General features: G+C 33.8%; 1 protein-coding gene across 1 annotated transcript in view; it reads left to right on the top strand.

The window, feature by feature from the left end:
• ERC2 (ELKS/RAB6-interacting/CAST family member 2) overlaps positions 1 to 22,786 on the top strand; it is a 409,803-nt gene that overhangs the window by 204,155 nt on the left and 182,862 nt on the right. Inside the window, exons 9-14 of the mRNA XM_086470650.1 lie at positions 4,947 to 5,087; positions 5,635 to 5,775; positions 9,195 to 9,230; positions 15,026 to 15,055; positions 15,943 to 16,136; positions 21,843 to 21,854. Coding sequence (XP_086326776.1) covers positions 4,947 to 5,087; positions 5,635 to 5,775; positions 9,195 to 9,230; positions 15,026 to 15,055; positions 15,943 to 16,136; positions 21,843 to 21,854 — 554 coding nt within the window. The remainder of the gene's footprint in view (positions 1 to 4,946; positions 5,088 to 5,634; positions 5,776 to 9,194; positions 9,231 to 15,025; positions 15,056 to 15,942; positions 16,137 to 21,842; positions 21,855 to 22,786) is intronic.

Below are 22,786 nucleotides of genomic sequence, written 5' to 3'. Positions count from 1 at the left end.
TTTACTTTATAAAATAATGAAGAAAATACTCCAAAAGCATGATGAGAAGCTCCTTTAAAATAGAAATAAAATTTATTTATATCAGTTTTGTTAACCACAGTTCACTAAAATTGAATTTAGTTGCTTTTCTTAGTTTCTATGGGAAGAAAATAAAATTGAAACATGATCATATAGTGTGAATGAATTATGAAGCTAATTTTAAAGTCCAAAACTCAAATGTTTGAGCATTTGTATTTTTAGTGCATTGTTCTTGAAAATAATCAGATTGAGATTTTTTTTGGCTCTGAATTAGAAAATATGGCTCTTTATTCTTCATGAAAATAGATTTTTCCAAGTATCTGTCTCTGATTTTCTTTCTTTCATATTAGGTGATTGGGTAGCATGGGAACACTAAATGAGAAATTACTGTAGACATCATAAAGCGACATCAAAATTTCCTGAAATGCACTCCTTTTAACCCTTGTATTTTCCAGCAATGTTGCTGATATAATTTGTTCTTTTATCAGGAATTGGAAACAAATCAGCACAACTCAGTCACTTTTGAGTGTGTTTTAGAGCTAAACTGAAAAAGGTATTAATTCACTTCTTTACTCCTGAGTTTGGAGCCTCTCCTAACCACTGAATATTCTTGACAACAATAAAGGTTACGTTGCAATAAATGAAAAATAAGTTTTCTCCTATTAAAAAAAAAAAAAAATTGAAATCGGAATATGCGGAAGTGCTATCAGCTTCCTTGATGTTTTAACAAGAAACTTTTCAAAGAATATCTCAGCTCTTGGACTGGCCCAAAGCAGCTCAAGAGGTTGCTTTCATGAAGCTGATATTTATAAAGTTGGGCCTACTGTAGCAGCTTACAGCAGATAAGCAATTGAGCATGTCTGATAATATAGCTATATGCTGTGGCAATTCAGTTTCTGCTTCTGTGATAAAGTGCAAATAGATTAGACCTGTGAGGTCCTAGATTAGTGCATAAGGAAAGCTTGCCAATGCAAATAAGACTGAAACAAGCACACATTGTTGGAACTTCTGCAAGTTAGCTGTTAATCAAGTAAAACATGGTATATTAGGGCCTTTTAACACGTTTTTGACATTTAGCCTTATGCAGCTGACAGATAAATTAGTCGTCTTTTGTGACTGACTGAGAAAAAATTTATGCTGTTCATTAATAAGCTGAAATAGTGTTATGTTTGATTGTCATAGAAGAAAAAAATCATTTGGGTAAATAAATCTTCAAGAATGAATTGGTATAAAACTAAGTCTGAATATAACTAGGTGGATTCTGAATGGTTATTAAACTACTCCACTTAATGGAGGCTGGCATTTTAATGTTTAATATACAAGGGATTAAGAATTTATATATTTGTTACTGGAATGAACTTCAAGCTATTTAGTGTCCTATATCACCCCTTTCTTGCCCGATCTATCTAGCAAAAGCCAGCTAACAGTAAAATTAAAAAAAAAATCAAAAACCTAGTACATTAGCTGGTTTGTCATTTGTGTAATACTCAGCACTTGCTGTTGAAGGACCCTCATTCTGTATGAACACATTTCTACCTGAAATCCTGCCAGATATGAGTCAAAGGGAGAATTTTGCCATTGAGCTGAATGAAACCAGGCGTCAGGAACATCTACAGTGCCAGGGGTCTCAGTGCATAGACAGCTGATCCTGCCTGGGAAGCAGATTTAGTTACGGATAGCCTGCTACCTTTAGTTTTGACCGTATCTCTTTTTCCTATATGCTAAGTGGAACGTAGTATGTCATCAATGTGTATTTCTTTTTAAATTAAATAAGTGGGGATACAAGTTTGAGAAAGTAGTGAACACTGTTTTCTGTAATGATTCTTACAGTAACGCTTATTTGATAATATGTATGTTCAGTTAGCTAGGTTGTAAAAGGGAGTCACTGATGTCAGGGGAATGCTAGATGCAAAATGAAAGTAGCACTATGAACTTCCAGCCCTTTGAAAAGGTTTTTCTTATGAACTGGGTAGCAAAAAATAACTATACCAATATTCTTATTACAGGATTATTCAATATAATACTGAAAAATATAATGATTATTTTCCAATGTCTAAAAGATTCAAAATACATTTATTTGCAAACTTAAATATAATTTCTTATTAAAGATCTTTAATGGTTTAAAACCTTCTAAAAATTAACATTAATTTTAGTAATACATCTAAATACATTATAAAATACTCAATGTGATGCATTTTTAAAGATTTTGGCTATTGGTGAAGCATTATTACAGCTGGAAGCCAGTATTACATAAATGAAAGAAAAAAATTAGTCAGAGGAACATAAATGTTTGAAACAGCTCTATAAGGAACGTATTTGAAATATATCACATTTTGCACTTAGGCCTAGTTTCACATCCAGTAATAGACTATTCATATAGCAAGCATCTATGAGATCAATCCCACGTGTGTTTTTGATACTTGACTTTAACAGCTTATTATATAGTAAGATGTGTTGCATCATAGCTTACGTTTGCTATAGAAACATAATGCAAAAGTAAGTTAATTTTAAATATTTAAAATAAAAATAAGGAAATATAAAAATTAAGATTTAAATTAAAATTCTAATATGCTTAATTGCACTTACACTGGGGTCTACATTCCAAATAAGTAAAGAACAATATGAGAAGCTGAATTTTTCTATTTCTTTAATTGGTGTTTAAATATTTTCAAGGATATTCATTATCTATTAAAGTAAAATTGATTTAAGTGTAGCCAAGTTTTAAATCAGTAATTAAAAATATTAAAATATTCATTCAGTTCCTACAGAAACTGATTATCAGTTTTAAAATCTGTACATGCAGATAATATGGCATTTAAATGATAGAGTGGATAAATGGAAGATCTTCAACAGATGCTTAGTGAAAGTGGATATATAGAAGCTGAAAATACAAGGGGACACTTATGGAAAACTTCCCAGTCTTCTGAAATCGCTCTGTGTTCAATTTTCTAGCAAGTAGTTCCTTTGCTATGCAGTATGAAAGGAGGAACAGACAAGCAGCAGCAATGGACAGTTGTCAGCAGAGTTGCTGATGTGGTCACTGTTACAAAGGGATGAATTGTGAAAATGGGGGGAGAGAGACTTAGCAGAAGAGAAACAACCAGTGTTTGAGGTACAGCATCTAGAAAATGTCTCTGCCTATTCCACAGAACCAATGAGACTGGAAAAGACCTCTGGAGATTATCTAGCCCAACCCAGTTGCTCAAAGCAGGGTCAGCTGGAACAATTTGCTCAGGATCTTGCCCAGCTGGGTTTTGAATATCTCCAGGGTTGGAGACCACTGGGATGAAAATCACAGCCTTGATTTTAGGCTCTTTTTTATGTGTGTAAGTGTTGACAGTTTATGACTGTTGGCTTTTTGCAAAATACGCCTTGAGCTTTAAAAAGCACAGAAGCAATCTTCAGAAGAACTTCCAGGGCTTGGAGGAACGTCATACCTCCTGTATGGAGAAAATGAATTAATAACTAGGATTGTCTGAACAATATACACTTTTTAAAAACACTATTACTACTTCATCTAACTTTGATAATGAATTATTTTTTTCTTTCATTATAATGACTAAGTTTATTACAAATCAATATGGGTTGTACAGCTGCTGACATGTTGCATGCATTGTGTTGTTTGTTGAGATATAATGACCACAGCTGAGAGCATATTGATGTGGGCAAAGGTAAACTGTAAATACATGTAGTCCATATATGTTTATGTGTGTGTTTATATATCTGTGTCTATATCTCAAGTGTGTGTGTATATAAATGGCAGTATAAGGAATCATGGACAGAGGGAATTAGCGTGAGATTTTTCTCTCTTTCTAGTAATATTAGGCTTCCATCAGTCTTGTCCAGTTCTATTTTGAGTATTGATCCCACTCTTAAACTCCTCCTTGGAGATTTCAAGTGTAAGTACAGAAGGACTTGAATAGGATCTGTGAGCATGCTGATGGTTCTACCTGAGCCACGCCACTGGTAGTGTACAACTTCATCAGTCAGGATGTAGTTCTGTCCCGTGTAGGTTTAACTTTCCCAAATGATACTTGTAGTTCCTCTGATATTCTGATTAAATTGACCTATTCCTAATTCAAATGCAATTTTAGTAGTTATTTTATTTTACCTTAAATATTTTTCTCTGATTAATATTTGCATTCTTCAGGTATTGGTAGAATGTGATTTTGAAGAATGTAATCAAAGCTTAACAAAACCATACTACTGCATCTGCTTTTCACATTTCACATTTCATTCATCACCAAATCCTTGACTGGTGATTTTCAGCAAACCTTATAACAGTAACTGAAAGTCAGCAAAATATTTAAAAACATAGTTGAGTTTAAAAGTATGTAGGGTTACCATTAATTAGATGGAGAAAAATCTTCCTTTGGATATCATAACTTGTATCAGGGTACTTTTTCTGTCTCTTGGAGATTTTTTTTTTTCTGTCCTCTCAAAATATAATACATGCAATCTGTAAATTACTGATAGTTAGCAAGTGATTTCTAACTAGATTGGAACCTTGAAAACTTCTTGCAACTGCTATAGAGGGTATGGCATTCAAAAAATATAACCAAAGTCAAGCTGAGTAAACCTCTCTGTTTTGAACTTTCATTGAAGACTTCAGTTGCTTATGGGTACAAGAAATACATTACTGAGATGAATAACTTTCCATATCTAACACAAGGCTAAGCATATTCAAATCAGTATAGACATTTAACAAAGTTTGTGTACTATGTTACTGTTATCAAGTATTTAAAACCTTGATCTGATGCTTTTGAAATCAGGGGAAATCTTGCATTGACTTTAACACCATTAACACAATCATCCTCTGCTTCTGAAGGTTGATTTTTCTAAGTGCTACTTAATGTAAAGAAATTTTATTCTGTCTTTTCTTAAAATGATTCCAAACTTTTCCATTTTGCAATTATTTCCCTTGTTAGGAAAGAATAATAGAGCGCTTGAAGGAGCAAAGGGAGCGAGATGACAGAGAAAGACTTGAAGAAATTGAATCTTATAAAAAAGAAAACAAAGACCTGAAGGAGAAAGTTAATGCTTTACAAGCTGAACTGACAGAAAAAGAGGTCAGTCTTTTCACTAAAATCTATGTCCTATCTATGTCATTATGATGAAAGTCCATAAGGATTACTCTTGAATCATTTTAAGTACTGAAATTCTGCCACTTCAGTGGTCAGCTTCTGAGCTGCTATTTTCTTAAGCATTCTTCATAGTCCTCACTTTTGTACATAAAATATTGCTTCACTTTTCCATAGTTGTGTGTCATTATCTCTACTTTTTCCTTTACATAAGCTTCCAGTAGGCTAAAATTCTCCATTGTTGCTCCTGTATTCATTTGTCAGTTAGAGCAATAGACTTCAAAGTAATTGTACTTCCAGAAAATAACGCCAACTTGTTCGTATTATGAATGTTTCTATGTTTCACTGCATGCCAGCTCCTGTGGTTCCAACTGGTTGTATTCTCAAGACGGTGTCTTTTGCTATCAATGCTTACCTTTGTGTCAACTCTTTTTGGGTAAGGGGCGGGGAACAGGATCCAAGTGCTTACTAAGTTGGCAATAAGTTGGTTTCCTGGTGACTAGGAATTAACTTTTTACTCTTGGTCATTTTTCAGTCTAGTTTAATCGATCTCAAAGAACATGCATCTTCATTGGCATCAGCAGGGCTGAAAAGAGACTCCAAACTTAAGTCTTTAGAAATAGCCATAGAACAAAAGAAAGAAGAGTGTAGTAAGTTGGAAGCACAGTTGAAAAAGGTAAGTTCCATCTTCAAACAAACAAACAACAATCAGAAAAACAAAAATCAACATCCCATCGCCTTATTTTGAAAAGATTAACTTCTTTACTCTTCTGGAGTAGATGTAAAATCTACCCATCTTATGCTGTTTGCTGATGCTTGCATCAAACACTGCTTTTTGAGGCTTGTACCAAACCCACTAGTGAGCCTCAGAAATTATCTTCAATACCTATGTGAGGGAATTCTGAGAAGCTGTTACAAATAGATGAACTGGGATCAGGACATTGGAGGAAAAGTAGAAGGGCGCAGAAAGAAATTATCAAACCAGCAATATGTATGTATATGAATTAATACCGCTATTAGAAGTAGACTGAAATGTGTGTAGCATGGGAAAAAATTAAAGACTCATGCAAGAAATGCTGTAGTTCCTAATCAAAAAATTTCTGCTTCCACAGTGGAAACTCTAGCTAGGTTTTATTTTGAACGTTTTTTCAGCTTTGTTGGTGGACGAATATTTGTGATAACTAAGCAAAATACTGAATTCCTAGCTATGCATTATTTCTATTCAGCAAGTAGTGGAAGCAAGCATTTAAAGGAAACCATACAAATGCTATATTTTATAACATGGTTTTATTTAAATTGATGCATTAAAATAGTTTTTGCTTAAATGATTTGCAAGTTTTTGATGCCTTTTCTATCATACATGGTTTCTTTGACCTTTTTCTGTGTCATTTGGTAATGTCTGCTGTCATTGTTTGAACACCAATCTCATGACATATTTGATGGGTTTAGGCATTGTTTGCCTTCTGCAATTCATGACTAAGTGTATGTCTAACATGTTTTTTTTTTTTTTATATTGATATCTAATGTTTAATTTTCTAGAAAAAATATTTATTTATTCTATGAATGTAACCACTGTTAGGATAGTATTCTGACACACTTTTTACCCAGGTTGAGTAGTATCCTGCTGTGTTTAAGCATTGTTTCAGTAGTCTTACCTGTGAAGAAGGTATTGCAAAGTATAAAGGATGCAAGAACATAAACCTATACTATTTTTTGATTCAAAATGGGTATCTGCAATTAGGTGCCTGCGTTGCCTGTTTAATTGTGGAGAGGAAGGGAATCTTTTTCAATAAACATATACAAAAACTTTTAATGGAAACACAACTACTTTAAATGTTTGATAGCTCATAAATGCTATTGATGTCAGAATTAAAATATCAAAACAGGCTATTTCTGTGGAAGTCCTTTATTTTGTTTTCTTTTGTTAGAAAATGTGTGTGTTTGCTTTGCACTTCACCACAAAATATACTTCATTACAATCTGAAATAATTATTTTCTTAATTTAATTTAAAAAAAACCCCACCACCTAAAAGCACAGATCACTTGAAAAAAAAAATGATCAAAATGCTCTTGAAGGTCTTGAAATCCTAACTTAGTCTTTTCTGACTGTACCTATAAACACATCTTACAGTCACGGAGAAATAAGCACTTATAAAAGTCAGAGAGTGACCGAGACGTCTTTCGTATAAAAAGGGAGTATGTTCTCTGTGTATAAATACAAAGGATTATTAAATGAAGGTTGAAAACATAATCATTTTATTATATCATAAATACGGCATAAAGTCCCAATGGAAATTCGCCCAACGTTTGTAGGAGACCAGGTACTTCCACAATAAAATATAGTTACAACCTTCTCTGTGGGCATGTTTAGTTGAACAGAAACAGTGACTGTTAATGATAGTAGACTCCAAACAGTAATTTTCAATTCACATTTTCTCTAATAAAATACTTTATGTCCAAACCCGTGAATATCCTGTGTTAAAAATAATTGGTCTCCAGAAAACTACCTTCACCATGTTTTCACTCCTTAGGAAACTAACTGAAACAGAAATCTGGGTTATTCTTGCCTATGTCTGAGTTAGAGTAGGAGGGAACATCAACATAGTTTTCAGTAAATTAACCTGCGAGTCCCATAAGTGTGCTTATGTATGAACATTATCCACTACAGAAGCTAGAAGGAAAGCGCACAGTTTACATGTCTCTTTCAAAAGTGGCTCCACGGGGCTGTCTCTAACTTTGAGACAGCTGAATGCAGCTTACACAGTATTCCTCCCTCAAAAATATCATAGAAAAAGCACTTTTTATTATGATGAAATCATTATAGTTTAATGTTGATTTATATGCTTTAACAAATTATGTTAATAAAAGGGGAGATAGTATTCTGTGCACATTTGTTAGGAGTTAGTTTTCCATGAGCACTGATACCAATAAGTACTATGCATGAGAGAAAACCTGTACAAGGGGCAAGTACAAACAAAATCTGTAAACTAAAAAAATTTTTTTTTTTTTAGTTTCCCTTCCCTTGTTGCCTCTCCTTCCTGTTTTTGGAGAGAATAAGATTAATCCATTGATAATAAAGAAGGTTTTGTATGGATCTGATTAGATCCAAATATTTTTCAGTATTACGTAACTGGATTGTTTGCATTTCAGCAGGTGAAATCACGCTGATTCTAAAATCACTGTTTTAATTTTCAAAAAGTAATAAATAGGATATTTGTGAAGAGTAATTATTCATGTGACTGTGCTATATTTTGATACACAAAATAATGTTTAAAACTATAGACATGCTTATTAAAATTTTTGTGTCAAAGATTCTGGATTGTAATTCATAAAATTAAAAAAAAAAAAGTCCTGAAACCCAGAAGAATGCTCAATGCTTTTTTTTTTTTGCCAAAATTCCACAGACTTTTTATTGACTTACTTTGTATTGCTACTAGTGAAAGAACAGCAGGGATTACTTAATAGGTAGCTAAGTGTTTTTTGTATATATATGTGTGTGAATATATATAATCTTATTATCCACTCCAGAATTTACTCCTTTTGTTGTTTTTTCATTATCTTAAATTTACTTGCTTACTGACATATTTGCAGTTGCTAAAGTACGTTTTGCCAAACTGTACTGTTCAAAAGTCATTCTGCATAGAAAATTCAGTCCAGTATTAAACAAAAAGAAAGTAATAAATGTAATGATACAATTTAATTAATCTTTTATTATTACCGTCTTTGAAGCTTTGGTGATAAATTGCAGCCTCAGCCAAAAGCACTTCTCGTGATTCATTGCTTGTGACCAGCACTTAATGTATCATCAAAAGTGGACACCTTTCTTTATTTCATGGGTTATTTAACTTGAGAAAGGGAAAGTAACACAAACCTTAAATTTCTTACTCCAGCTATTCTTTTCTAGGAGCCAAAGTCAACATTTATGTTTCCCCAGTGCCTCTCACTTTCACCAAGGAATGTTTAGAATCTTAAATTTCTACTTTTTTATAACAAGTTCTGTGCAAATGCACTGGTTTTGTTGAGCTAATGCTGTTTTCCTGGATCTTTCCTTCTTTTCCTGTCTGTGCTTCACTCCCTTCCAACTTTGCAATGTAGCAAGCTGAACAGTTGTTCAATCAGATGTACAATCCAGTAAGTTCTTTTTTAAAATGCCCGCTGTAACATATGAAAGCATGAGGATCCATTACCTTACTGTGTTGTGCTCTTCCTCTGTGGAGCTTTGCAGAAAAATTCTGATGCTCACTATGCTATATTCATTATATCCAAGTAAATGAACTTTGTGGACTTCAAGGCCATTTTAAGAATATGGAATGTATTAAATAGGTTCATACAGTATCTCTGAGAAAACAAAGAGCCTAGCCTTTAGGTCCTCAACTTCTCCATTAGAAAAAGCATGCAGATGATTTTTTTTTTTAAATTATTTTTCCTTCCTTTGCTTTGCTTTTTGATTCCTCCTTGTGCAGTACTTTATTTGATCCTTCAAACTTAAATAACTTCTGTTTTATTAGGTTTTTCTTAAGTGAGTTCATTATGTGAATAATAATATCTAGGAAGTGACTGGTAGTATTTTCAAAAGTCCATAGGATTAATATAGTTCAGATCAGTTTTACTCAAAAGACTGTATACTTTCAGCATATATATACATTTAGACTATGGAAACATTGTTCATTTAATTGAAGAAAATGCAGAAATATAAAAGGGTGCATGCAAAGGGCAATATTTGAAAAAGCCGAACAGTATTACTTTGACTTGTTTAGCTTTATTATTCTTACCCATGTCTGCTTTAATTGCTCAATATGTACCTTTTTGACTTGACTGTGTTCGTTTTTCAATTTGAGGAAGAGCAGTACCAAACATTCTATCTGCAGAGAACAGTTCTAATTTTTTTGGCTGAGTGTCTTATATTTAGTGTGCTATGAGCATCACTGGACAGAAAAAATGACCTAACTGTAATAGCAATTTACAAGCTGTAGTTTATGTAGTAATCATAGTTGGAATTACCATGTAATTGGGATAGTATATATAGAAGAACTGGTTTTGTAGCTGAAGTAGTGTGATACTATGCATTAGGGAAGGTATTGCCTTCACTGAAGTCAATGGGAATTTTGCCATTAGTGTCAGCAGACCAGGATTCCAGCTTCGGAGTCTATTATTCCTAAGTTTTGTAGCTTCTAACTGTGTAATGGATACGTCATGACTTATGTATGGGAAAAGAGAGTCCCACAGAATGTGCTGTATTTACTTTTAAAGTTATTGGTTAATTGTTTTTAGAATCCAGTTATAAATTGATAGTAAGTAGTATAAGACCTGATATTATCACCTCTACCATCCAGCACACTGCTGGTCAAAGAGCTTTTCCCTTTGAATGATGAAACCCTTTTTTTTCTGTATAATCTTGGCTCTCCTTTGTGGTAGTTATGTTTCTGTTCATATCATTTCAACTCCTACTGTGTGTGTCTTTTCAGACTGGAGTCTTTTTCAGACTGTGTTAGTTTTTATCTTGATTTTCATAAATGCTTTCCAGTCATTTCAATATTAGGTATTCTGCTCTGTGGAATTCATTTGTTACTTCCTAGTCTATTTTTGTGTGGTGTTCCAAAGCCAGTCAGTCCTTTTTTTATTTTATTTTTTCTGCCTTTACGTGCTTAATTTTCAGAAGGCCAGCTGGTTGGCAGTTCTGAAATAATGGATGCAAGATTTTTTTCCTTTGGCACCACGCAGCAATCATACTATATCCATGAGACACGTTTTGTTAAATAAACTTTTCTTGCTCATCTTCTTTCTTCTACTTAGCATTGTTAAATGTTGACTTTTATATATATATATATATATATAAGTAGAGATCCTCTTCTCTCCCCAAACCACCTAAGATCTTGAAATGAAATCTTGATTTGATTGAAGTTAATGGTGACATATTCTTTGGATTCCACAGGGCCAAGATTTCACCTTTGTTCTTTGACTTGGCATAATAGCAGTTACTTCAAACATTTTTTTGTACTGCAAATCGTTATTATACTTTATTTAATAGAATGTTTCCTTGCCCTTTTTGTTTTGTTTGAGAAAAATAGTTATAAAAACCCAGATGGCAATCTAATCTTAAAAAACTGAAGCTTTAATGCTCTTTTGTTTACATGTGTCAGAGAAATAACAGTCAATCTCTGAGTAGACCTCTTCTAGCCCATGTGGTAATATAGCACTTTTTTTTTTTTTTTTAGTGGAATGTATTTTTTCTGTCACATAGGTATCAACTCCAAGACTTTCATTTATTGCTGAATCTAATGTTTTTAAAATACAGCAAGGGATAGAAATACGTTATGCTTATACACATTTGTGTACCAAAGTGGAGATGATATGGAAGGGGTGCAAATCCTGCGTACACTATAGCAAATGAGTTCACAGGTATTCACCTGTGTGAATGACATGTGAACAGAATTTGGCTCACATTTCTTCGTGTTTTGAAAGCTGAGCTTTTTGAAATACCTAATGATTATTGATCATAGGAAGTTACATGATTGGTTTTGTACTGTAATGAAAATATAATGATGCACTTAGTTCAGAGTTCAGGTGATCCTTTTTCTGAATAATAAAGACTTAATTTTCCAAATGCTCCATCAGAGCAATGTCAGATTAAAATTTAAAGTACTTGAAGAATCCACTCTAAATTGCTTAGAGCAGTCCCTGAAGTTAAATTAGAAGAACCTTGACTTTTAAGGAGACTACAAAAAAATTAAGGTGACAGTAAATTTTTTTTAGTTTATTATTGAATATAATAAAATTTGAAGGATCTTAGAAAGTAATTTCTTGCATGTAAATTCTGCTGTTCCATTTATTATTTTTATGAAGTTCTTGGTTGATTTCTGTGTATGTTTGTGTCTGAAGCTTTAAAAATGAAATACTATATCTATTCATCCATTTCTGTTATGCAGAATAATGCATGATTGTACCGTAAAATTTTAATACACTAAATGATTCATGTTGCATGTCTGTGCCACGCTATTATGTTGTTTCTGTAGGAAATTTGCGGTTTACATAAGGAAATGTTACTTTACTTCTAAAATATTTGTAGTACTTACTGAGCAAATATCAGAACAAATACAGAATTACTGTAAAAATTATTGAAATTTTAATGGTAGAGTGATACACCATTTTTATTGGATTATAAAAATAACATACAACAACAGAGTCACAAGATTCACAGACAAAAACATCATAAACTAAGTGTGCTAGTTTAAAACTAGCCTAATCTGCACACACAAGTATTATCATTTACAGATACAGATTAAGAGATCAATTATTTTGCTGCTGAAAGGTATGCATGAAACAGTCACTCTTACCCATAAAAGCCCCATAAAAATAGAAAATGTTTTCTTCCCAGGAAAACAGAAGTGATCCAAGCCTGCCTCCCACAGCCTGCAAAAAAGCCAAAGAAATCTGCCCTGTCCGGGTGGGAGCAGGGTCAATATCAGCTGAGCTACCTTTCATCTCCTTTGGGCCTACTGTTTGACCTCAGAAGTCAAGTTCCATCTGTCAACAAATCACCCTTGATCTGTATATAACAATTAAAAAAAAGTGCCTAGTTCAAATCCAAACACATCTTTCAAAGCCATAAAATATATTAGGGCTCTTATAAGTAATTCTCTGCCTTTGTCCTGGGAATGTCAGATGGATTGTGTTTTGCTCTTTTGTAGTATCAACAGCTTTGTTTACGACATGAAGATTCCCTTAAAGGCACTTATTGCAAGTTGGAGTACCACCTGCAGAAAGCTCTTTTTCAAAAAATGTTTTATGTTTTTGCCTTCCCTTTTTGACTAACTTTCCTTTCCTCTTTCATTAAGGCAATGCCCTTGTAGAAATCTGGTCCTTGCCAATAGTCCAAAAATATTCTATAGGAAGTGCTTGTAAGAGTAGAGGTGACCAACTTAATTGGTGGTTTGCAATACTGGGACCTTTTCTTTTTAAAAAAGATTAAAATAATCTTACACTTGACTTTGAACTGAATGCTCATATTGATTTATATGTGACATTATGGATGACTGTCCTGTACCTTGAAATCTTGTATAGGGTGGATACTTAATTACATTGGATTTAATCATACCTTATAGGTTCTGCTTCATGTTGAAAACCATGGGGAAATACAATGACCAGGTTTATGCACCAGAATTTTCTAAAAACACATCCCACAGATATGGAACGGCATGGGTACCACAGAAAGCAGAAGAATTGAAAATATTTCTGCAATTTAACAATTTCCTTAGCATGCTATTAAGCAATGATTATAGGGCTAAATGGAAGAATGTAATTTATATATATTATTTCATGTTTTAGTTGTAAACTGTGGAGTAGATGACCTGTTCCGTACATTTCTGAGCTGCTATGTGACAGGAATATTATAGTTGAACATTTAGCACCTTTGCCTTGGTTGACACTATCATGTACTTGCCCAATTATGTATTTTCATTATAGAAAGTCCAGTCTGGCAATGAAAAGCAGAAAAATACGGCAGGCTTCTCTGTGTCTTCTATGTTGCTTCTTGTCCTGGGTTAAAACTAGGGTAGAGGTCCATGAGGGGAAAAAAGTTTGGGCTGAAGCTGCTAGAGTTCCTGTATGCTAAAGTGAAGAAAAGCCTGGTTGGAGGCAGGAGGGTGGGTGTTTTGCCTGTTTATGAAATCATGAAAGCAAGGCTGGTGAATAAGTGAATTATAAGCTAAAATGAACAGTAGGGAAAGAAAGGTGGCGGGGAGGAACATGACAGTGATAGCCTCTAGAGGCGAACTGTGAAATTCTGGATTTACCCTTAGGAGAGAAGGAAAAATCTGAAGAGGAATAGGGAGCAGCATCCTCTTTGCATAGGCCTTTTAGTATCTTAAAGGTGGGAGCTGAGTTGGGTTTTGGTTGTTTTGGTTGATTTTTTTTTTTTTTTTTTGTAGGGTGAATTTACCTTTACCAACGTATGGAATTATTTTTATTCTTTACGAAAGAACACAGTAGTCAGTTTGGAGAGATAAAACATTGTGTAATATCTTAATAGAGCTGATGGAAAATTGAAGTGGTTTGCAGCTGGAAATTGCTATGCGGTCTCTTACATAATTGGCCCTGAGTCTGACTGTTACATTTACTTCAAAAATTATAAAACTAGTTAAAACTAAATTTCTTGAAACAGTTAACACCCGGTATAAAAGAAATCAATATTTATTATTAAAGCAGGGAGCTTTATGAGGGTGAAAATTAATCACTTGCTAGCATATCACCTGAACAGTGAAATCAAGATACTCTTTGTATGTTACCTTAAAACAAGCTCTGTGTTAGGAAAGCCACGTATCTGCATAGAATTCAGGGCTGCAGCATGTATTATTATCCAAAATAAAGAATTTGAAAAGCAAGGTCAGTCAGTTTAGTCATGTCATTCCTTGGCTTAATTTAGTAACCAAATATTTCTTCGGAATAAAAATCTCACAGTAGGATAAATAACACTTAAAATCTTTTATCTTTTTTCTTATTATCCTCATGCTTAAATGATATGTTACATGCAAACCCCCTAAGTTTCTTCCCTAATAATTTCAATTTTTTCATTGTCATATTTTTACTAAACCCAGATTTGTTCTTTATTTATACAGAAAATTTTAACCATTGCAAAGAATATGAACCTTCTAGTATCTGTAGCTTATATTAGTTCTTTCCAAAACATGCATGTTTCATTTTGATCTGCATTTCTTTCATTGCTTGCTTGCATTGTCTGTTCCCTGAAATTAAGAAGGTTAAGTAAGTCCACATCTTCTCTGCGTAATAAGATAGTTGGAGGACCTTCAGTTCTAAATATCCTGATTTTATGTAAAATTCCTGTATGTTAAGAGACTATTATCTGAATTTTCTATGTCTAATGTGCACTGCCTTAAACTACTTGTTTTTTCCTTGCCTGCTCTTTCAAGATGCCAATTAGGAATAATGGGAAGCAAGGGGTAGGCTAAGCATTGCAGTGCATTGTTGTTTCCATCTGTCTGTGATTATTTCAGCCAACAGTTTAAAGCACTTGATGCCAGATCATGCTCCCATTGAATTTAATTGGGATTTTGACATTAGGTTTGATGGGAGTAAGATTGGGCTCTGCACTGTTGTTGTTGTATTCATTGCGTTCCTTCTTGTCTGTGAAACTGCCACCCATCCATGCATGTGTTTGCCAGGATTGTGCCGTTTCCACCAATGGGCTTGTTCTTCTGATGTTTCAGGTTAAGTATTAATGATGAGAGAAAAAGGATTATTGGGTAGAATGTCTGCTGAAAGCAACTTTTTAGTTTATTCATTTGCCTTTTAAAAACAGCACTGCATAAAAACAATTTCTTCCTTTAAAATTCTTTGTATCAAACTGCATTTGGAACGCCTAGTGGTACAGATTACAATATGTATATATGTATCTGTGTGTCTGTATATATATATACATGGACAAAGTGTGTGCGTATATATATGGGGAAAGAGAGAGCATATGATTTATTAAGAAATTGCCTAGATATTTGAAACACTTTAAAAGCTTTATGCAAATTAAATTAATTACAAGGCAATTTTTAAATTTTAAAACCCCCGGTAAAATATGGTCACTTTAGTATGTAAAAAACCTTAATAAATCCCCTCTCCCTTCAGGACAATAGCATTTGACCGTAATTTTAGACTATGAAGATATTTTCATTCCTTTTCATAATGCTTCTCTAGACAATATTGTCATTGGACAGAAATACCCATAATCCTTTTTAATGAAAATTTGCACTTCGAGACTGAAGAAGTAAAGCTCTTAAAGCTGTATAAATTATTGTCATCCTTATTTTTTTTTTTTTTTTAAATGTTGATTCTGAAGGCTCATGAGGCTGAAGAGGAGGCACGGATGAATCCAGAATTTGCAGATAGAATGAAACAGCTTGACAAAGAGGCATCGTACTATAGAGAAGAATGTGGCAAAGCTCAGGCTGAGGTTGACAGACTTCTAGAAATACTCAAGGAAGTAGAGAATGAGAAGAATGACAAAGATAAGAAAATTGCTGAGTTAGAAAGGTAATTCTTGTATTATTTGTCTTACATTGAGTGATGTTTTTATTTACTTGATCTTCATTGCAGAGCAAAATAGAATAAGTTTTTTAATGAATATTTATTGTCTTGTAAAATTGAATGAGAAATTGAAAAAAAAAAAAGACTATGTGAGAACTGCATCTCCTGTCTGCAACTTCGGAACGATTTAAAGTTTCCACATTTTAGTAGTGTCCATAAAAGGGAACACATAGAGGAAAAGCCATATGCAATTTACAGTGATAACAACCCTCCCAGAAAACAGTGTCGGGGAACAATCCTGTCTTTCTAGCAACTGGTGAATCAAAACTGTCACCAGACATGTTTCTTCAGTGTGAACAGCATCACTAGTTCTCAGGTCCTGAAAAGTATTGATAAGTATTTCTAACTAGTGTAGTGACTATTTAATAATAGTTGTAACTATTTCTCAGTGTTTCTGTAGTCTTTGAATGCTTCAAATGAGTATTTTCTGACATTAACCAGGTAGTGTTTATCTTACTTCTGGCAAGGTTGTGCAGTCTTTCATTAATGGAGACAGGAGGGTTTGAAGATTCGTTTGTCTCGTGCCCTTCATAATTAAGTGATTCTTGGAACCTTCTCCCATGCAGTATGCTGCAATGTATTTGATTGATAAGCACTTTATATGGATCTGATTTCTTTGTTCCCTTCCTGTACTTACCCAGTCTTAGGTAAATGAAAGAAGGAACTTTTTTATCAACTACTTTATTGTTTTCTAGTGATCAAGTCACTTGATCTTGGTTCCAAAAGAGATGTTTAAGGGATCTCATTGTTGTAATTATTGCTATAGTTCCAGTCAAGACATAGCACTGCTCTGTCCCATTAGGGCGAATTACCATGAAAGAGGGGAAGATCTGCAGGAAATGTTGGTTACCTTAGGGGGAGGAAAGCCACCAGCTTGGATAGGAAGATGTGCAGAACATCTTTTACTGGTGACTCATCAACCTTCACAGTTATCTGATGCAAAAACTTATCTTTGCAGACATTTGGCAAATGTTTAATAATGATAATAATGAATGGTATATAGTTATGTAAGTGTCATGAGAACTGAGACGTCAAATTTAAAGTGAAAAAAGATTTGTGCTCGAAATAGAACTGAGAGTTTACATGACAACATTAATTAGCAGTTACCTCTCTCACCACATCAGAAGGAGTTTAGAATACTCTAGTGTTTGCACCAATTCTAACTTGTAAAGTAGATACCAGAGGAAGCTAGTAATGAAGAGTGGTCACTTTATGCACCATGACTGTGAGTTCTGCCTAAACTCTCCAAAATCCTAAAGCAGCATGTTGGAAAAAGATAACACGATTAGTGGATTCGTGCAGTTGGCAAAGTGCTGCCTATTCCAACCGTCCGTGCATGTACTGTTGGGGCAATTACAGACCTAAGCTTGTAATATAGTGACTTCAGGTGTAACCAAGCTGGTGGAAACTGACTGTACAGTTTTTAGAGAAACAGTAAGTGATATCCTCATGGGCTATAAAACCTACTGAATTATTGTGTGACACTGGACACAATAGTAGGCATGCTAAATGTTTGTTCAAGAGGATAATCTCAAGAGATTTATTAAGTAGCAATCACATATGTGTTCAATGGTTGAATATTAAAGTAACGAGATTAAAAGATGATGAAGTAGTGAAGCTTGTGATCTAAATTTTTTAGTAAACGTTAATTTGATTTAAATATTTTATCTTAATTTTATCTTAAAATATAATTATAAAACCTCTTCTTACTGTCCAAGAACCCTGTAGAGGGTTATGTAATGAATGGAATTTTCTGTTTTGTACTAATTATTTTTGAAAATTCTATGCACTTTTATCAGTGAAATTTTGGGACACTAATTTCCAGTCCGTTATTGTTGATGAGCGTTTTGATCCTGAAATAACTTTTCAGAAAATAATTTGGTACCACTGAGTAAGCAGAGACTTTTTGAACAGGATATGATGTGCTTTGAATGTGATGGAGTTAAGCTTTGGTATTAATCTTTAAGTTTTTCTGTAAGGCTTACAATAAGATACCTGTGGCATAACCAGCTAAGGACAGTAGTATGTTGCAATTTTGGGGAATCATCATGCTCTAAGATTTGTTGGTGAATTCTATTAACTATAGCGCAGTTTCTCACTTGATTTAATTTATATGCAGTTTTCAAGATTAATTCCAAATTCGTATACACACAGTATATAAGTTAATTATTGTAAACTAGGGAAAAAAAGGGATTTACATAAAAATTATCTATTATTGATTTCATTAACAGAAGTTACTGCCTTTACTCGGTAATGATGTCTTAAAGCCACTTTCCACCATGCATAAACACAGGCACAAATTCATTGATTAGCAAGGCCAGCAACATAAAGGTGTAATAGGGAAATACTTTTAGAGAGTGGATAACTAACCCTTCTTGGTAATCAGGCTCACTTTAGGTTTCTCTAAAATTTAGTGTATTTTCTCTCCCTCATCTTTATTTTCTGAAAACATTGGCCAAAAGATCTAAATCTGTATGTAACTGTGCCACCTGTTGGTGTCCCTAGAGAGTGAATTTTGATGTTGAAATTCCCCTTTCTAGGGGATGAGGTGCAGTGTAAATTGCTGTAACATTTTATGAAGTGCTACTGCTTTCTGTGCTTGTAATGACTACTTGATTGGCTTATTATTGAAGGAAAGGGGTGGAGCCAAAGCTCAGTTTACCCACTTCATGGGAATAAAGCATTGTGAAAATGACTGCAACTGTAACAAAAACATATTTGAAAATGTTCTTTCCTTCTTGCCCCACTGTTTTGTAATGCATATAACGCGTGTTAGGTTGCTGTTTTCTCTCCTTACTTTTTCTCCTTTTTTTTCTTGCTCAGAAACAGTGTATCTTCAACACTTCCCCTAACTTCAGATGCAAGGGCATCTCGGGTTTTGTAGAAATAGGAATGCTCTTTTAAATGTATTTGTTGGTTTATAGCTTGCTGGGATCCATGTTCACTGCTACGCCAACATTTTTACATAGCAAGATAATTGCAACAACACAAATTCTTAAAATTTATAAACATAAATTTTGGAGTTATAATCTAGAGTATTGCAAGCTATGGTATCTTCACAACATTTATTATGTTCACATATAAATTCATTAGCATGATGAGGGTGCACTTCTATAAATCAGTTTGAAAGTAAAAATGTTTGTAATAAAGTTATTTACAAATTCAAACAAGAATTAAAACAAGATGATGAATACTAATATTCTACTCTTGGTCAGAAAGTATTAACACAGAAAGTGTCAAATACTAAATGGTAGAAATACCTGCTTCAAGATATGGGCAACTAAATTTGTAAGTGTATGCTATTTGGCAGATGAGCATTATTAATAATCCTGAAGATTTCATATGAATGGTAATTCTTTTGGTTTTACTGTGATTTTCTTGCCTCAGAAACTATCACACTTCTGAGTTGCATCGCTTAAGATTCCTACTATTCCTCATATATAAAAACATGTTCTGTTTTCTAAATTACTCCATATATATTGTTTTTGTATTTTTTATCTTCTTATTACTACATACAAGAACCGATTCCTCCTCCTATACTAAAGCTGTTTGATCGCTTTTATTACATCTTTCATGATTTATCTGTTTATAATGAGAACGGGTTTAAGTTAAATGCAATATACGCCAGCATAATGTACTTTTGGTAAATTTAGCTTGATGGTTTTCTCTGGTTTTCTTGATGTGTGGGGTTTTTTTCAATAGTGTATATGGAACTGGGGAAGGTAGTGATCAGCTTAAATTTTAATGTGAAGGGCCTAACCAAAGAGGGGTAACTGCAGCTGACATGGAACTGTCAGGGTGGAAGGATTATATTGTTTAATGCTTTTCTTGATGGTATTATAATGAAAAGTATATTTATGAAATACACTAGGGAGTTTGAATCGTGAATTAAGTGAAATGCAATGGTGCAAAATGCATGCTTGTGAAGTTAGGACCATTAAGACTGCCTGCTGTAAGCTAAGGATAATCCTTGATGCAGTTTAGGAAGAGAAAGATTGGGTGAATTTGCTTATGGCAGTGTCAGAATGAGCCATCTAAATAGTGAAGCAGACATCTAAATAATGAGGTGTGAATCCTGATATGTCAGAATAAATGTCTGCAGTAAGGATAGGAAGGTATTAATGTCATCAAGAGCTAGCAAGCCTCCATGTGGAACAGTGCTGTATACTTCTCATCAGTCATATTTGGGAAGGCTGAATGAAAACTGGAAACAGGTGCAGAGAGGACTGGTAGGGTAATTAAAGGAATGGCGTGCTCCTGTCACAGGAGGAGTCTAAACAACACTGGTTTGTTTCTCTGGAAAAACAAAGGCTTGGTAGGGATGCTTGCTCTTTATAAATATGTGAAGGGGTAAGCACTGCGGTGAAAGAAAATTGATTTCAGTAAAAGTGTGGCACATAAAACAATGGATATAAATTATCCGTGAATAAATTTGGACTGAAAAGAGAAAGTGATGAGATCATAGTATAGATTGCAAAATGTTGGATCTGCTTTTCTCCAGTAGTATGTTTGATGGTCAGTCATTTGCATGATTAAGTGTAAGTTCTCAGCAAAGCTTAGAACAATATGGAAGTTAATTTAAAAATACTGTACTAGCTATGAGACAAAACCAGTCTGTTTTTAAACAAGTTTGGGGTTTTGTTATCCGCTTCTCATATACAGTGGTAAGTTTTGGGTAATAACATTATAGGTACGCATTTAGGATCTTGTCGTGTTCTGACTACAATTAATTAATTATGAATTGATTTGGATTGGAATTCTGATGAAAATAAGTCCACAGAGCACTGACAATTTGTTGCATAAATGACAAAACATCAGCATATGTAATAACTGCATTCAATAAAAAATATTTTTGTGGCTTTTAAAAAATTTGCCGTTCATAAGTGAATGAAAAACTGTGCACCAGTGACAGCTTTAAGGATTAATCTAGCTGGGTATCAGGCTGGAAGTTTTTTTTCTCTGTATTAATTGAAAGGGCATGTTAGGCATTTTTTAACAAGTAAGTTATCAAGCATCGGAATATTTTCAGTGGTGAAGTATTAACCTTATTCTTCAGACTGAAGAAAAGAAAAAAAAATGCTGTCAACATTAGAAGGGGCTGTGTTTCCTGGGGAAGGGTCAAACCTCTGTCTCTGATTATTAGGTACCGTGCCTTGTGAACTTCTAAATGGTATCTTTGAACAAGCTGCCAGATTGTTTTGACTTTCATGAGAAGACTTGATGAATGTGGGTCATCAAACCTATGTTGGTTCAAAAAAAGACTTTGTAGCATATGATGAGACATTTGTGTGGCAGCAAACACTACTAATATTCATCTAATTTATTTGTTCCGTTCAGTGTGTGTATGCATTTGGGTGGTTATAAATATGGATGCCTTTCCACAGTCCACAAATGACAAGATGCCATTTTACTTTAAAATGTCTCTCGTATTCAGTGCACAGCAAGGATATACTGCTACAGAGATTTTATTTTATGTCTCGCTTTCCCTTCCCTTTCCTTTCCTTTTTTTTTTTTTTTTGAATAAAATCTGCTGATGTAACATCTGCTTGTTATATTTTTAAAGAACTAATGTGTTCCTCCCTTTGTTCTCTTTTGCTGTCTTCCTCCCTATTTTTTTCTCCAAACTGCTGCTTTCATCCCTACTCCAACCAGCTTGACTTCCAGGTCAGTATTTTCTGCTCTCCTACTTAATTCCTCCTCCCACAATGAAGGTTTTCATTGATGCTTCATTTATTTGGCAATGTCGATTCCATATTAATAACTTCTGTTCGTCTTTCTTTGGGGTTTTGTTTTTTATTCTGCTTGTCCCTATTGTGAAGTTTTTGGTCATTCCATTTCCAGATCAGAAACTTTAGAGTAAATGAATGCTTTTGTCAAAAATCTGTAAGAAAAAATGTTTATTAACAACAAATTCAATTCATATGTTGTTTTGTGTGAAGATTTTTTTGTTCTTTCAGTTTTACTTTTAATATCTTTGTTTTGGGATGTCAACATTGGGGATAAGTTTTTGGTGGACAGTCCAACCCAGTAGGTAGTGGATTGAGCTATAACAATAGTATACAGAGAGATTTATACCTAAGATCAGAGACTTACTCTTAAGACTTTACTATCGTGCATTTTACTGTTATTGCAAACATAATAGGATGAGTTGGAGTGGTTCAGCTTCTGGTTCAGAAACTTCTAGCTGTTTCTGCTGGCCGGATTCTGGACCAGCACATGACTGCAAGGGAGGTGTATGTATGTGTATGTTTTATATGCTGTGTTTGTATATAGCATCGTCTAGTAAGATTCATGTTTTTCTTTCTTCCAGATTTTAGATAAGTTTAGCTAGTGTTTGCACTTGCCCACTGTTTTTCAGTAATCTTATCATCTTATTAAGTGTTACTACATGTCTTGTGGTGCTTTTTGAAAGTAAAAATTGATCTAGTCAACATTTTTTTAATCTTAGTAGGCTTTGATGGTAATTTTTCTTTATCATGTTTACGAATGGCTGTAAAGTGTAAATTAGTGAAGTCTTAAAATATCTACTTGGTATTTTAGAAACTAATAACTTTATATGGTTTGGACTGCAGGTTCATCTGCTTCTTCCTTTCCCC

The sequence above is a fragment of the Leptosomus discolor genome, chromosome 9, assembly GCF_034619465.1.
Source record: "Leptosomus discolor isolate bLepDis1 chromosome 9, bLepDis1.hap2, whole genome shotgun sequence".
NCBI lineage: Eukaryota > Metazoa > Chordata > Aves > Leptosomiformes > Leptosomidae > Leptosomus > Leptosomus discolor.
Note: the sequence above shows the minus strand (reverse complement) of the source record. Positions and strands in the feature narration are given on the sequence as shown.